Source organism: Patagioenas fasciata, chromosome 5, assembly GCF_037038585.1.
Source record: "Patagioenas fasciata isolate bPatFas1 chromosome 5, bPatFas1.hap1, whole genome shotgun sequence".
NCBI lineage: Eukaryota > Metazoa > Chordata > Aves > Columbiformes > Columbidae > Patagioenas > Patagioenas fasciata.
The window spans coordinates 65,284,330-65,301,829 of NC_092524.1; the positions used below are offsets into that span (position 1 = coordinate 65,284,330).

A 17,500-nucleotide genomic window follows, 5' to 3' on the forward strand; every position below is an offset into this window, starting at 1 on the left:
TTAAAATCCACAAACATCCTCTAGGTTACCGGTGTAGTTGAATCTCCCAGCCCTTTCTACCAGTGACACATGTATCCTCTTAATTGACAATACAGAATAGCATTTGTTATTTGCAGTTGTGTTACTTCATTTTAACAATGTCCAGAATAGCAGGTATTTTACATATGCATGCTTTCAGGAGCACTGTCGTTTTCTGCAATTTTACCCTTTAAATAAATTGTATTGTAAAACTACAAAAAAATATTAAATGCTCACTTCAGTTCTGTTTCTCTCTTTTACGAAAGCATTCAAAAGATCAAATTAATAATAACTGTCTTAGTGACTAAATGACAGAATTGTAAGTATCTTGATAACACACAGCTCTACGGTCTACTCTTGGTAAACTTTGTGTTGCAATTTATAATCCAATGAGTAGAAATTATTTGCTGTTTAAAGTAATGTTTCTGCTTTTTCTTTTGCATTCATCTGCGCATCTTCTGTGTACACCCCAGTTTTGATGGGAAGCGTCAGAGAAACAACTGATAAACATTGTTAAACTGTTTCTAGAGCACAGGTTTTTAATATATGCTCCAAACTAATTTTTGCATCCAAAGGAATTACTTAGGATTTTCTTTCACATTGTGTAAGAGTAAAAATATTCTGCAGTGACCTGTGGCTTTAGGTGCTGTCTCATAGTATTTTTCTTAGTGTTCTCAGAAAATGTTTTATTTGCTCTCTTAAGTGTTTCCAGGCACCAGGAACTAGGATTTCAAGCTTTTAAATGCATTTGGTAAAACTATTATCTCTTTCTCAGAGTTTTTTATCACAGCCTGTACTAATCCATTCACTTGGATTAGGGGTTCTGAGCTTCACTTAACTATTAAGCAAATTCATTTCTGTCAAACATCCAGCATTTTCAATGCTCCTCCCACCCCCTCCCGCTTCCACAGTCTCAGTTCTACAGTATGGGGCCTTAATGCCACTTGAGTTAAATTCTGCGGTTGTTTTCCATTCCACTTTATCCCGGATTAGGATCTCATCACCAATTTGTTGAGGCTTTACTTTTTACACAGTACTGAGGGAATGGGGAAGCCATTGTAGGAGAGTTAAATATCAGATAAATTTGCTTCATGTTAAGTATATCCGAGCTAACCAGATGTATTCAGTACATTCTGATAAAACAGTGATTGCCTCCTTTTTAGAAGACTACATGACTCCCAAACTGTTTAAAAACCCATAACTGAATTTCTGCACGTAGCACCACCATGCAAACAGAAGAATGGATTTGTAATAAGCTGCTTTCCATTGTATGTGAGTTCTGTCTTTAATCACACTTATGCATATACTTTCTGATTTAAATGTACTTAGCAATTACTGCAGGAGGAGTGTGCAGAATGGTTAAGTAGCTTTTCCATTACCAGCATTGCAGTCAATAGGCTTAGTAAACCAGCTGGAGTAGAGGCTACGCATTTTATACACAAGCATCTTTTCTTGCATTCTTCATGCCTTCTAAGAACATTAAACCTCTCAAAGACAGAGCTGCTTCAGGAACAACACTTTACCTAAACGATACAGCTTTTTTCCTAACTGGGTTAGACTTTCAGTGAGTCCATTACCATTATCCATGAGAAATCTGGTTCCACTAAAGTGGTTTAGATACTAATTCAACTGCAGTTAAAACTTTTTTTCCCCTCTTTTGTATCTTAACGTGTATGGTATTGCTTGCGGTTTGACTCGTTTATTGTGCCAGTAGAGTCTCTGACTGCGTAAATCCTTGAATTGCATTTTTCTTTTGTAGTTTACACAATGAGTGACAGACTTTTGAGCAACTTGCACAAACTTCTGCTCGAGTTTGGTAGGTCATTGTACATTTTTAAATTAATAGTTACTAATGCAGTACATATAGCAATGTTTTCTGCTTCAAACGGTTATATTAACTTCAAATACATTTATAATGTTAAGGTTTTGATGTTTGCCTGCATAGTGTTTTGTTAGCTCTGAGGTTATGGAGAGGGATGCTAACAACTATTTAATAGTAAAATTGCTATTTAGATACTTAGATATTTGTTAATCAGTGCAAGTAATGCTGCACAGCATACATTTTGTTTCACAGCTGAACTTGTATATCTATACATGTGTATATGTATGTAAAAGTGTTTATTTTCTTCTTAGTTTTCCAGCTAGAACAAATTTATTGTGCTAAGGAATATGAGAAACAACAGATAAAATGTGAGTAGTGATAAATTATCATTTTATTAGACACTGAACACACTGCTTTTGTCTCATTAGTCCCTGTACAAGGTCTGTGTTTCAACAGCGGAAGCAAGCCTAAGAATGAAAACTGTCCCGTGTCCTGCGCTCACCCTACCTCATCTTTTGCCATCAATACTCGCTCATTCTCCCCAGCAGACTTTGCTTTTGCTTGTGACTTTTAGCTAATGCTGTTCAGCTGTCTCATGGGCAGCCAGTTTCGTGCTGCGCCATTTCCTGCTCTGACTCTGTAGCTCTTCACAGTCACTGGCAGTTCTTTGATTCAGCTGTGCTTGCTCAATACATCTGCCACTCGCCTCCCTTTCTTTCTTCGTGTTTTTCGTTCTCTCCACATTTGGACCTCTGCCTCACTGCTGCTTCTCTGTTTCTGTTTCCTCATAATAATGAAAGTTTTCTCAGTTGCTGCTACCCACTCAAGCCCGGTATTTGTTTTCTGCAATCAAACAGCTGATAGTTTTATTTGAAATTTAAAACAGGAAACCCAATGTGACAGTATTGCTCCACATCAATTCATTGTCCCCAGGACTAACAGACAGCATAATGTTACGGATTTAGGTCTAGACTGATTTTTTCTTTACCATGTTACTAAGTGGTATCACTCATTCATGAGAGTGGTTCTGGTACAGAAACTATTCTTTAGACATTCTGAGGACATCTGTGCCTCATCACTGATACTTCATAGGTATATATTGAAGTTCATAACCTTCAGGAAAAAAGCACAAAAGAGAGTTCTGGTCTGGTTCCTCTTAATGGTGACATTTCTAAGAATCTTGGCTGATATGTCCAAGCAAGTACTTATTAATAAAGAAGATTATCAGTATTAAATTGAAGCATCTTAAACATTAAAACATCTGTAACACTAAATCTGGTACACCTAGAATTCTAACTCTTCAATCACATAACTGAGCCTTAGCATTGAGGTTTTTCTTAACATTCGTGCAAGATTGTGGTAAACGAGCATGCTTTTAGGGAAAATCCAAAGACTGTGTAAGTAACATGGCATAGCTATTTGTGTGTTCAGTTCAGAGATTTCTAAATATGTGTGAACTCAAAACCAACACTCAGACTTTTAGGAGTTTGGGTTAAATCATCCAAAAACTTACCCAGAAATAGTTCCGCTGATTAAATTTTGTCTCTGTGTATTACTTGGCAGAGCAACAGTTGTAGCATTCAGCCTTAGACTTTTAGCGTGAGATTCATTGGGCTTTTTGGCTTGAGTCCCTTTATAACCGGTGGAGGGAAACAGGCACTTTTAGGGTGTGATTTGTCTTATCCTGAAGAAAGGATTTAAAGTAGGTTAGATAAAGTAAGCTTTAAAAGATGTTCACTTGTCTCCACTGAGTGTGGCTGGAGCCTTGTGTGTCTAGTTCTGAATTAGCTGCCTGCATTGTAAAGTTGGGTGAGATGGATCTCATCCCCAAGGTCCTTGCAAAAGCAAAGGCTGAGTAGAACAACTCACACTTATCTCAGAAGTGCTCCTCTCTAGAAAATACTAAATAAAATGTTGAGTGTATGGCTTTGCTTCTGTAATACATATTTTGTTAATACAGTTATATCTCAGTACATCTCAAAATGTTGTCTTCAGGATACACCTGAATTTTTACAGAAATGAGGCATGTGTCAGTGTTCCAAAAGTTACGCTTCATGCTAGGTAAAGGCAAGTTAGTGACTTCAGATACCGAAAATATTAAGATATTGAAGATATTCAGGGTAACTCAAGATATTAAAGTACATTGAGAATTTTTCGCTTTTCACTGAGCACTATTTCTCTCTGAGAAGTGTGTTGTTTGGGGTTTTTTTATGGTATAAATGCAGCTGGTGTTGAAAGTGAATATACAGCAAGTACTGCAAAAACAGACCGAAAATTCAGGATGACCTGAAGTTTCAGAGCAGTAATTCAAACAACTGAAGAAACATCTTGTGTAACTAAGATGCTCTTTCTGGTTAAGTAGATAAGAAAGGCAGGATGACTGTGATTGACTTCTATCTAGGGCCACCAGCTTTGGCGTATAGCATGTCAGGGCAGCCGTGATGGCAAGGGATGATTTGGCACTAATCACCCTGAAACCTTATATGAAAAAAATTAGAAAGAAACAGCACAGAGAAAAAAAACATGCACCTAGTTGTGCTCATTGTATTGCAATGTGAGCATGCATGAGAGCTCTCAGCTTTTGTGAAGGAGAACACTGGCCATGTGCAACAGTATGGATTCATTACTAACCATTCATTCAGAAATCTGCCTTAAGATTCTCCACAAGTAGCACAGAACTTGAGGATTTGTCGTTATAGTGCATCTTTTTCATTAATTAACTTCTGTGTCCTGTATTAATGTATTATACATTACACATTCTCACCTTGAGTAAATTCCAGTTTCGTTTAAATTCCTGTGTTTCCATTTCTAGTAATAATTTGCCCATACACCTTTAGCAATGTTTTAATTTTTCCCTTCTCGTAGTCAGCTTTCCCATTCAAAACATTTGTGTTTCTGGACTTCTGTAAAACCAAACAGATGTTTGAAATACACCCTCATCTCAAACAACTTTTGTGCTCCAATCAGTCTCCTCAGTTGCAAACGTTACCAAGGGCAGAGTTGCTTATATTCTGGTTTCTAGTATCTGCAGACAACCGTGAATGGCAGAAAAAAAGGAAAAGTCAGCTCTAACTGCTAAGAGTGCTTTGTTTTCTACCACAAACAGTTATTACAGTTCTACATAGACTGGGGTGCACAGACAACACAAATAATTTCAATATCACAATATTAGGTACTTGCCACACAGCTGAAACTCCTTAAGCTTTTGACCCACTTTGTAGTTTATTTGCTTAGTTGTAAGCTAGCGACTCATCTGGTACTATGGAGATTCAGTATTTTGGAAGTAATTTTGAATCATTCTGAATGTAGGGTTCTATTTCATGGATATGTTGACAATATGAAAGCCTACTATAAAATATTTGTTCTTAATTTCAGCGTATACTGAAAAAATCAAGGAAAAAAAGAGTGAAATCGATAGGTTGCAGGAAAATATAAATAATGCCAATGATGCAATTGCTGATTTGCACAAGCAAAATGAGAGTAGTAAGGAGAGTTGTAACGTGTAAGTATAATATATTCTGAACTTTGATTTGTAGATGGTATTCAGAAATAGTGTAAAAATATGTGTGTATGTGTTCAGACAGGAGGGATGTTAAAGAAAACTGTAGTATTCTCCTCTTTTTCTCAAGTTGCCAACCATCAGGTACAAAAATTGTGGTATTGTCCACCCCCTGAAAAAGTAAATTATGGAAAACTGTACTACATTTAAATTTGTTTTAGTTTTTTGTTAAAATCAATAGTTTCCGGAGATCACAGGTACTGTCTGGAGCATGCCAAAATATTCAGTAGTAAGATAACAGGAACATAATTTTCCTATGTTTGGATGCATGTGAATACTGTCAAAGTTGAATAGTATTGACAGTACTGTTCAAAAGAAGTTAACTTTCTTTTTAGCTAAAAAACGTTAATAACTGTCAGTGATAAGGCTTCATTATGTTGTTCTTTATTTAACTCTGAATTGGGCTTCCTGAAATTGCAACATCTTTCTACTCTTTGCTCACAACAGGTTTTGCATGACTTTTTGTGCTATGCATATTCTCTTGTAGGATGTCTTATAAGTGTCTCTATGTACAGATATGCGTGCAATCCTGCTATCATGTTTTGGTATAATTTTTACTGCAGGCTGCAGATTTTTTTTTCTAGGCATATTGTTTTGATGAATGCAACAGCCTGCAGTGCACAGTTTTCTTCACAGACATTTACCTATCAGATTATTAGTGCAAGATGTAAATGCAGATCACTCTTGAATCTTAGTAATGAGAAGTCTCTCAAGCAAGAATTTGACTTCGAAGAGTTTTTTTCTTACTGACACAGAATGTATAATATTTCAAAATGAAAGTATCAGGTGTTTGCAAGCGTAGCTGAAAAGGCAAATCAGTATTTGACAATACAGAGAGCTTGGCCCAGATGATTTAATCCTGTCTTTGCACTGCAGTGTTCATCTCTCCACAATCTCTCTAGTTCCTTGGCAGGTGAAGTGATGATTTATTAGCAAATTATATCCCTTTGGTTTTCTTGCAATTCTTTATCTAAAGATAAGTATTTGAATAGAACTGTCTGAAATGTATATTTGATTTTTTTAATGTGAATGGAGAATGTGGGCGTTTCTAAGACTAAAAAGAGAAGATAGCATCAGCGTCCTTTTTAGGTTTATTTTGAACCATCTAAAAATAGAAGAAAGAATGGAAACATCAGTGAATGAAGTGGGTGTCGTAGCTAGGGGTTTGAATATGTTGCTGTATCATACTAATTTGTAGCTTTTTCATAAAAAGGGTTGGGAAAAGAATTGACCTTGACAAGAAAATTCCAGTTTTCCTTTAAATTCTTGCCTCCAATGCAGTGTAAAATGAACGCTTCTGTAAGCTTCTGAAACCATTCACGCTACTTCCTTATCTGCCTTTTGAAGTTGCAAATCTGTTTGTAAATCACAAACTGTTAAATGACTAAAATAAATAAAAAATTAAGGGTAGAACTAAGGATCTGATCTAAATTTTAATCACTGAATTCAATGGGTTTTGGCTCAGGTCCTACAAAGAATAATTAATGGCATTAGTGTAAAGAGACTGAAAATGAGAAGTGACTCATTAATGAATACGAGTATTCATAGAAAGACAATGCTTGCAGAAGAGTAGAGACTGTGTCTTAAATTATTGAAAATGTCATTTAACGACATACTGAAAACTGTAACAAACAAGCCCTGGCCATAAGATCTGACAATTAGAGCACTTACATAGTATAAGCATCCTAAACTTCTAAAATACATTCTAGTTGATACTCCACATATACTGGACATGACTCAAATGTTGATTTTGTAAATTCAGATACTGTTTTGGAGTCGTAATCAACCTCAGAGTTGACTGAATGCCAGTAATACTCAATAGAGCACTCAAAGGAACAACTTTTTGTCTGGATTACTAGACATCATAATTATATTAAAGCATGTTTGAAGACTGAACAAAATACAGGATTCTTATATTCAAGTCTAGAGAAAATATGATATACGAGACAGGTGTATTGGGACACTACTGTATTTTCTAAGGAAATCCACACTGGTTTATGGAACAAAGAACTGAAGTCACAAAATTACCAAAATAAAATACATGTTTTTAGACAAGTGATAACATTTTGCTAATACTTAGTTTCTTGAATGATGCAAACTGGAACTTTTGATCCTAGAACAAGAAGTGGTGAAATACTGCTGATGGAACTGATTCCAGTTTGATTGTTTGTCTTCTATTTTTCAAATTTGTTTTCAAGGATTGTGAGATTTCACAGGAATTAAAAAAAAAAAAAAAGCCATACGAACTCAGGATGTTGGTAATTTGGAAAATAAATTGTTGTCCTGTCCCACTAGCTAAACTACAAGATATTTTTATTGCTTTTAGATTAGTGTGGATAAAGATTTTTTTTATACTTTAGCTGATGAAAGGAAGGACAAAGAAATGTGATGACTACCAAGAACCTCTGTGAAACAGTGATGCATTTAACAAACGAATAGATGAGCTGCTTGAATCCTGTAGAGCTTGTGGTGTTTACAAAACAGCGTTCTTGTACTATGTGTTTTTTGCATGTCCGCAGAACAGATGTGAACATAAAATGTAACGTGGTTCGTACTTTGATTAATAGAAGTTCTATGAGTATTTCTTTTTTTTTTCCCTCTAAAGAAAGGCATTGAGCTTTCTGAGTAGAAGAAGATCACATTGGTTTTGTGCCAGTAATTTTTGTATAAGTATATAGGCATGTTGGTTTCTCCTTTTTAAAAAATCTGACCCTTTAAAAATTCAGCTTTCTGCTGAACTTGCGGTAGATGTGGTGAAGTAGCATTTTGTAATTACATTTTTAAGCACCAGTGGTGTCAAACGACTTGTGTCAATAGAGCTAAATTTCCTGAATGGATGCTGCAATTTCTCATTCAGCTTATTTGTTGACAAACTTTACAGCTATTATAAATGTTGATATTGTGTGCTGTGTTGTCTCAACACCTGGAGTTCTTTAATTTTTGTTCAAGGTTATTGGACTTCAGCAAATTAATTGCCAGATCTTTGTTCTTTATTTCTTTGGCGGAAATTGCCTGAAGTTAGCTGTTACTGAAGCCTCTATTCTATTCCACCTTGGTAGCCATTGTCCAAATGCACATTCATAGTTTGTGTGATTGCATGCTACAAACCCCGCAGTTTTGAGCCACAGGGCATACTCACATCCAAAAATGCCCTTTACTTGCCCTGTTCATGAATATGCAGTGCAAAGTGAACCATACGTCCTCAGCTGCTCTCGCTTGTCCAGTAATGAATTATTTGCTTCGTTCAGTTGCAGCCTTGTTCTGTATCATCATTTCTCTGCTCCTTCTTCTTGTTGTAACTCTTTAAATGTAATGTATCTCTGCTCTTCTGAATTCACTTGCTCTCTTCAGTCCCTATGGATTTTTCCTTCTTTTATTTCTTCAATATTTAGCTTTGGTAGTATCTATGTATGTGTTCCTAAAATTGGGGTTTGTGTGTACATCTCCTTGGACACATAGTTCCACTCAGTCAAACTTCATTGTATGTGTTTGTGTTGCCTTAGGATAGCTTGTATTCTGGACAAGAGTTGAATTTATACTTTAAGCCCTGACTAGAGAGAGGGTGTGTTAATTTTTTCTATAGAAAGTTCCCTTGGAGGGAGCGTGTGATTTTTTTTTTTTTCATGGGAAATAGAATCTCTGTCTTATTCTAACCCAGCCTGTTCTGATGATCCAGACATCATCACAGCATCACAGTATGTTTGGGATTGGAAGGGACCTCAAAAGATCATCCAGTCCAATCCCCCTGCTGGAGCAGAAACGCCTAGATGAGGTCGCACAGGAACATGTCCAGGCGGGTTTTGAATGTCTCCAGGGAAGGAGACTCCACAACCTCCCTGGGCAACCTGTTCCAGTGCTCTGCTCATCTAAATCTCAGCTCTGAGCATCTCAGAAGTTGCCTGTTGACAACGTGTTGCTACAGAGAATATTCTCTGAGTGAGTGGAGTGCTTGTCAGTGCACATATACCTATTCAGCTTAGTAGACTTAAGTAATATTTCTGTTCTTTCCCCATCTCACAACACTTCAGTACATGTTAAGTCTTACTAAAGTGTTACTCGCTATTCAGAGGCTCCATGCACCAGAGATTTCTGAATTTGTTTCTTACTGTCTTTATCTGTGCAACGTCCTGGCCGTTTGTTCAGTTACAACTTTCTGTACAAATATCTTTTCTGATAGCCGTTATCTCAGCTGAGAGGACAGGAGACATCCAGGCCTGAATGGCTCGTACTCCTTACACCATCTTTTTTTTTCAATCAGGAAGCTTTCTTTTTAAAGACCCATCTTCTGCCTCTCTTTTAAGATGACATCTGAATTTCACTTTAATCGGAAAGTTTATCTGCGTGTTCTCTAGAGGTCGCACATCCAAGGAAGAGGCATCTCTAATACCCGGATGTTGAGAAGGTTCGATTGGTTACTTCCAGGAGTTGTAGGTCTTTTGTGTATTCCTTGAAGTTGCTGTGATTTCAGTACAATCTACAGCATCCTGCTGTAAGAAAACTACTTTAATGGGCTGCATCGTAGTTCTTACGTTACAGGAGGCTCCTGAAATTAGAAGAACAGCAAATAGATTGTGTTTCAAGGCTGCAGGGGAACCAAAGCTGCATGCATCTCCAGTAAGAAGACAGTATATATCTAAAGGACGCTGTTTTGAGTACCTAATTTGTGGATTTAGATGTCTAACTGCTTTAGCATGTGAAAGCCTTCTATACTAAACCCGTTTATGTTTGACTTCCAAAACATCAAGTAAATTATTTTTTCTAGTAAGCTAGCTAGAATAACTTGACATCTTTATTTCTGGATGGCTTTTATTATTTATTATATGCTATCAGGTTTGTTTGTTTGTTTGTTTTACTTTCTCCACAGCTGGAAGCCCACCTGTGCCATTCTCAGCAAGCATGAAGAATATTTGAAAAATGAACTTGAAGCTTTACAAGAAGATACAGAAAATGAGAGGTATCAATGATCACGTGAGATGAGGTTTCTTATTAACCTGCTTAAAATAATCAGCAAATATAGTGCAGTCTGTATCAAAAACATGCAAACTTTTCACTATAAGTGACTGAATAGTTAAAAGAGCTGTTTGTTTACATTATTATAAGGTCATATATTCTTCTGTAGTTGTCAGTGGAATAGGAGAAGATACGGCTTCTTCAAATTCAGTTGCTTCCCAAATGCCTGTTATAATTTTTCAGAGCATTATTCAATTGCCTACAATTTCAAGAAAAGCCAAAGAAATAAAAGCAATGAATGTTTCAGCTTTGGCAGGAATATGAAATATCAGAGCATATTTACAAGAGCATACCTAAGTCTTATCTATGAATTATTTTTTTGCCATTATTATGGCATGTTGTCATGTATACTGTGATTTCTGTAGTTTTAGATATTCAGGTTTGGGATGACTTTTTTGAAAATGCACAGGTTTTATGTTTTTTTTTTCCTTATTTTCAGTGGTATCATTTAATGGAACATAAGCCTTTAAATTCATATATGGACTAAGTAAGATAACAATTAGAAGCATTCAGATAATTTGATGCGTATATTTATTTGTGAATATGAATTGTATATGATGATTGGAATATACAAATAAATTTTTTGTGTACTGCTGTATATTCTTCAAAATAACCACAGAGAATGCAAATTCAATATTAGATCCTGAAAAATAGAGAGAGCGGCTCATGAAACCCCAGCCTAAGACCATTTTAAGACCAGTTGTGGGTAAGATTCTAGTCAGTACTAATTGCAAATTCAATTCTGTTCAGTAAGTGGCATTTCAGTTGTTTCATCTTCATTAATTAGATTTTGCATTTTAAAGAACTGATTAATTGCGTGGTGTAGCTGCCTCTATTCAGTGGAATAAAGGAGAGGCGCTGAAGATTGTCAGTAGGTGTTCAAAATGTGGTGTGCCATGTTAACCCTCTGAAGTTCTGTTGAACACTCAGGTAAAACTGATGGTTGTTTTTGAGAGGTTGCTCCCCTTTACTGATTTGCTTGGGAAGGGGAAGAGGTTGGTTAGCTCTGGGATGGAAAAAACATGACAGAGCCATCTGAGTACCTAAATACCGATATAGAGGTGTAACTTTAGGTGATTTAAAACGTTGGCTTGGATTCTTTCGTAAATATTCTTCCTGCCAATGGTCCAAAACAGCAGAAGTAACATGCCTGATAGCCATTAATTAACTCACTTAGTAGCTCATCTGTCTTTTTCCTGTTCAGAGCTCTATATTTGGTGAAAAATAAGGCTAAATTGGCTTTCTATGAGTATATGATTAAGCCATTTTGGCTTTCACTAATTTGAGCTGACAAGCCAAAGAAGCATTACTTTTAAATTGCTTCTTTAGATACCTAGTTTCAATTCCAACATGAAAGTGTTTGATCTGTTTTCCTGAGCTTAATTATAAGACATCATGGCTCTAAATCATAAAACAAATTTAATTCATGTATTTTACAAATGTGGTTTCTCAAATATAGTCCCTCTGTACTGAAGCATTTGATGATATATTCAAATCAGCAAGATGTGCATCCAGCAAATTATAAATATTTAAATTAGGAAGAAGTAAGTACATTTAGATCTTCATGTGCTGAATGTACTTTCTGGCCTGGCATTTGAGGGCACTGAGGACACACAGCTTTAAATGGGAAGATATTTTTAAAAGATGGGCAGATCAGTTTGCATTAAATTAGGGACTTATTACGGAGGCTTTAAGAAACATTCCACGGTTTTTCGTTATTATTGGTTTTAAGAACGTATGAGAATGCTTATGTAAACTGGAAGTTCATCCTGGAAAGAAGTGATATGAAGAAGGAAAGAGGAATAACTAACTATCCACATAATGTGCAGGGGTCTTGTGGGTGCTGTACTTTTCCCATTGCCATTAGATAAAAACTTTTTCTAATGACTTGAATGTGAACATTGCTGAATTCTCTATAGCCCATGTTTAACTGCATGAATTGAAGGATTTTAATTACTTAGGAAAAATATTAAAAATAGTAACAATTTCTCAAGACTACTATACTATATATGACCAAAAATCTGGAAAATACATTGTGGGAAAATAATACAAAGTTATTTTCAGAAGCTTGAAATGTACCTGCTACAACCCACTATTTATATTTTTAAGATTTATTTATAATGCATTTTTACTTGTATATGAGGAAATTTCTTTGTTGCTCAGTTACTGTTAGGGAAGTTACTTTTCCCTAGGTTTTGAGGCTGTAGCATCTGTTACATTAAATAGAATTGAATATTTGCCATCTTTCATATCTGGGAAATTATGTACAGTATACACAGGCATTCAATAAATCAAGCAACTTAGATTCCTGAGACCACCCATGTAGAAAAACAAATAGATTAATGTAATTTTCTACATGAAGTTTGGCAAGTGTCAGTTCTTTAGTTTCACAGTGTTGGTCTATATCTTCTTTCCCCTAAACAGGTGTACTGAACTTACTGCACTTCAGTCAATTTACAGTGTAGTTTTATTGGAAAATTAAGATCTTACCTTTTTTTCCTGTGACTTTTGTTTTACTTTTGTAAAGAGCGGAAGCTTCTGCTATTGAATTTGGACACAAATTTTTCTCTCTTCCACTGCCTAGGCCAGCCAGTGGGCAGCCAGGGGTGTCTGCCTGTCAGTTGTGCTGTATTTAGACAATTAATAGCGGTTTGAGATAAAATGTCTTCTTTAAAGAGAAATAGTGTGTGCCTTGCAAGCAGTGAGAGCTGTTCCTTGACTTGGTGCAGGTAAACAGGTTAGTTGCTATTATCGACCAAAATTTCTTTCATAAAGGAATTTCTGGCTAATCTACAAGCATACCAGTAACCTAATATTTTATAATTTGTATCTATTGTTCACAGAACCTTTTCCTAGAGAATGACATTTCCTTCACCTTCTGTGATTTTATATTGGCACATCCTAATGTCAAGCAACTCTGTGTGGTATTTTTCAGTTAAATGACTGGTCTGCGTAATGATACATGCTGGATGTCTGTAGCTGCGATATGTCTTTATAAATGTGCCATCTGCACTGCCATCAAACTCTCATTATGTATTTTGCATATGCATAAATATATTTTTTCAGTAATAAGTGGCACAGAATATTAACATCTGAAAAAAATCACATATTTTAATTTCATTTTAAGCAGCTATTAAGCTTCTGCTTTCCAAAGTAGAGAGAAATGTACTTACTGGGCACTGGTTGCTGTTATTCATCATTTAAAAAACTGTTATTAATGATAGTTAACTCTTGTCTATGTGGAAAATACAGACTCCCTGCAAGTCTATACTTAGATTACCAATGTGTGACATTAAGAACCAGAAACAGTCCCTTGATTGCATTGTTAATTATTCAGCTTTCCCAAAAGATACCACTTTTGTGCTGCAAACTACCTGTCATGAAAGTAATGCCTAGCAGCATTGTTGGTGTAATAACAACTATTTCATCCCAATGAGATAGTTGAATATTTGATCTGTCATTAGTAATCTATCTTGTAAATTCTTTGCCTGAGTGAGAAAGCCTGAAAAATAAAAGAAGAAAGTATTTTCCAGTGTAGTCACTGTCATTGGTTTAGACCATCGCCGTTCTGTGCAATGGCACTTTTCTTTCTCTTCTTTCCAAACATAATATTGATCAATTTCCAGCTTTGTGTGATGAGTTACATCCTCTTACTTGTTATGGTATTTGTTTATTTTTATAGTACGCTTTTTACAAAAGCCGATTTAAAGTTTTAAAAATGTCATGAACATTAACTGCTGCTACCTATGTGTAGCTACGTGCTCACATGATGTCAGCGAAATTGTATCAGTACAACATTAATTTAGAGGGCAGCCCTACAAGAAGCTGAGCATTCTGGCTCTTTGCCAGTTAAAACATTTAAGTGTTTGCTTAACCTCAAGTGTGAATAGTCTTATTATTTTAGTGTGACTAATGTGTGTGTTTAAGGCTTCCCTGAGTCAGACGCAGATTACTCAGCAATTAGTCGAGGCAGCTCTTAGTCCAGTGATATGTACAGGACTTTTTTCCAGGACAGCAGCAAGTGTAATTGAGCTGATGCTGTAAGTTAATGTATTTTTTTTCCCATATAAACCATGACTTCATGTGAAAAATAATAAATTTATATGTATTTTTATAGGAAAATGTATGAGGATTACATAACCCAGTATAAAGAAGTTTTGAAGCAACACCGTGAAAAATATGCAGAAACTCCTCTTGCACAGGAATATTACAAAAAAAAGAAGGAGCTTGAAGAAATCCAAAACAGAGTTTTGAAACTGTCTCAAAAATATAAATTGAAAGAGGATGCTTGCTTGGATATTCAGGGTACTACTATTACCCATGCTTTTACAGTAGAGTCTGTTGGTAGTGCACTGTGCATTAAAAGTGCTGTACAGAAATCCTCTAATTTTCTGCAGTTTCTCCTCAGCTCATAAGAAGTCTTGGTTTTGTTATACAGCTTTTAGGAGAAAATCTCAGACTTTGAACAATAATTTAGAATATACACACTAATATTAATTCCTCCAGCCCATGAGGGAGAGGTTTGGCATTTGTCTTCTTGAGGTAAAAATGTCCTAAAATGACTTTAGAACTAGCCTCTCAACATTTTACATTTATTTTTATATATTTCTAATGCTGTTTTCAACGGCATTACTGTCTGTTATACAGCTCTTCTTGTTATGTATATTAAGTAAAGTGCTCCCAATCTATTAATTTATCTTGTATTTGTAAAGAAAATTGTATTTGTGAATTAATGATCTAAAATGATATTTTATTTCTACAGAGGCTGTTCCTTTTAAATCATTAAATGATTGGGCTTTGCATATGTATCCTTGATTTGTAGTGTTCATGCAGTTTACAGGGAGGAAAGTTCATATTTACCTTTTAAAACTTTCTATTGAAAAGTATAGTAATTATTTATATGTTTATGTTTAGGGGGGCAGCATTAGCATTTCTCTGTGGGAAAACTGAAGGTCAGATAATACTCTTCAGTTTAAATCTATGGGAGCATTTTGAGGAAAGAAAATCCAATCCCACTTAATGAAATATCCATCAAAATGCTTCATTAAGGAGGAGAGTCCTAATTGAAATTAGATTTGAAGACTTGTCTAGGAAATGTAGATTAGTCAGAACTTTCTGCACCTCCAGCATTTGCTCACATGGCATAGAGGGGTCAGGGATCTGATAGTTTCACTTGCTTGAAAAAAGTGATGTTGCAATCTATATTCCATAACACAAAAGTGCTTCTTCGAGGCAAAAAACGCAGGAAATGTTAAAGCTCGCGGCAGCTGCTGCGCAAGAATCCATTGAACTACAGGAAGAAGCAGACGAATTAGAGATGAAGATTAATTATTTAAAAAAGGTAACTATTTTATTTTTATTTTATGTAAATACATTTTATAGATGTGGTTATATATACCACCATTACATTTTCTAAAACACAAAAAGCAGTGTATTTTCAAGCACGCAGACCAACAGGATGATTCCAGTATCAGTAATTGTGTTTCTGTAACATCACATATGTTTTCTGAGAGACGTCTGTGAATGTAAAGGCTCTTAGGGTTTGCTTTCTATTGACCTCAGTTTACACCATTAACTTCCACCAAGGCATCGCGTCACAGTGGCTGTCATGCCAGCTCAAGAGGGCCAGAGAACACACTTCAAAATAGAGCAGGGCTGCTCCTTAGTGAGCCCCAGGGCTGGAGTATCCAGCCTTCACAGACCCTCCTGGATTTTAAGGCTTTGTTACTATGAATGTATATAACTAAATATGCTTTACAATAAGAATCATGTCAATTCCTTTGATTACATTTCTTTTTCATTTTTATTTTGTCAAAGAAATGTGTGGGTAAATAATACTCAGAGGTAGAACTGGCTGGTTTTAGGGAGCAGATCAGTACAGTTCTGCTGACGAGAAGCAGCACTGACTCCAAAGGGATAGTCTTCCAAAAAAAAAAAGGACTTTGTCAGGACAGCATTTTGACTGACTCCTCTGCTAGGAGGTAAAAAGTCTGTCCTAAGCCTGAGTAGCCCAGCAGGCCAATCTTGTAAAGTTCAATAAATTTTTATAGTGTTGCATCTGGGCACTTTTCCATCTCTGGATCATTTCCTCCTCTATCTCCTGCCTATCAGCTGTGGCCGCTTCAGCCAGCCTTGCTCTGATGGAAGCGTGTTGTGTGCACTGGTGGTGTTTTCTATTCATATTTTGTGATACTGTTTGACACTCATAGGTACAGATTAAAGTTCCTGATGTGGTATGGGCTGTATAAACATAGAGTAAGAAAGGATGTGGCGAATTTATTTATAACTATGATGAAGAACATGTAAGAAGCTCCTTGTTCTCAATAGATGTGTAGAGTATGTGCTCAAAAATTTCTGTGCTTATTCCACTTGATCCTCTCTTCAACCTTTTTCTGCTTAATTCTTCAAACTGTCTTGGCTACAAAAACTCCACTATAGCGCACTGATTCATCAGGTTTAGAAAACATTTGCAGGACATAGCTACAATTCGTCAAGTGTTTTGTTTTGTTGTTGTTTTTTTTTTTTTTTTAATTATTATTACTATTTTTATGTTGTTTGTTCTTTATCTTTTAAGACATTTGAAGAAACTACAGAAGATCAAAATAATTCTGATATTATTGAAGGAAAGAATCAGAAAAGTCTAGAAAAGCCAAAGGAGTTTAAAGAAAGGTACACTTAAAAACTATTTCTTTTCCTTGCTTTCCTACTCTTAAAAATGATTTCTTCCCCTTGTTTTCATCCAGAGTACTTTCTCAGCATTTACACAAAGGCTGCCACAGACTACAAATTGTTGCTAAATAATGACCGGCAAGCTTCTTGACCTCTTGCCGTGTGATTTAATTAAGTAATTTTAAAAGTTTTGTGTTTCCTGGGGTTAAGATGGTGGCAAATTTTGATTATTGGAAGCTATTATAAATGTATCTGGAAACATACTATTCAAAAGCATTTTGTAGAAACCTCTGCTCCTCATGGCTGCTGCTGACAGATCTATGTGAATAGTTTTACTAATTTTGAATACAACTGCAGTGACGGTGCAGTCAGAGACAAAATACATGGACTCTCCTAAATGTGTATTTTGGGAAAAGGGTCAG

At 35.8% G+C, this 17,500-nt stretch overlaps 1 protein-coding gene across 1 annotated transcript in view; it reads left to right on the forward strand.

Annotated features, from left to right (window-relative positions):
* Positions 1 to 17,500, forward strand: part of C5H14orf39 (chromosome 5 C14orf39 homolog) — a 33,650-nt gene that overhangs the window by 1,699 nt on the left and 14,451 nt on the right. Inside the window, exons 2-9 of the mRNA XM_065839721.1 lie at positions 1,778 to 1,834; positions 2,152 to 2,208; positions 5,216 to 5,342; positions 10,264 to 10,353; positions 14,527 to 14,714; positions 15,172 to 15,214; positions 15,630 to 15,750; positions 16,984 to 17,078. Of these exons, the coding sequence (XP_065695793.1) occupies positions 1,786 to 1,834; positions 2,152 to 2,208; positions 5,216 to 5,342; positions 10,264 to 10,353; positions 14,527 to 14,714; positions 15,172 to 15,214; positions 15,630 to 15,750; positions 16,984 to 17,078 (770 nt within the window). The 5' untranslated portion in view covers positions 1,778 to 1,785. The remainder of the gene's footprint in view (positions 1 to 1,777; positions 1,835 to 2,151; positions 2,209 to 5,215; positions 5,343 to 10,263; positions 10,354 to 14,526; positions 14,715 to 15,171; positions 15,215 to 15,629; positions 15,751 to 16,983; positions 17,079 to 17,500) is intronic.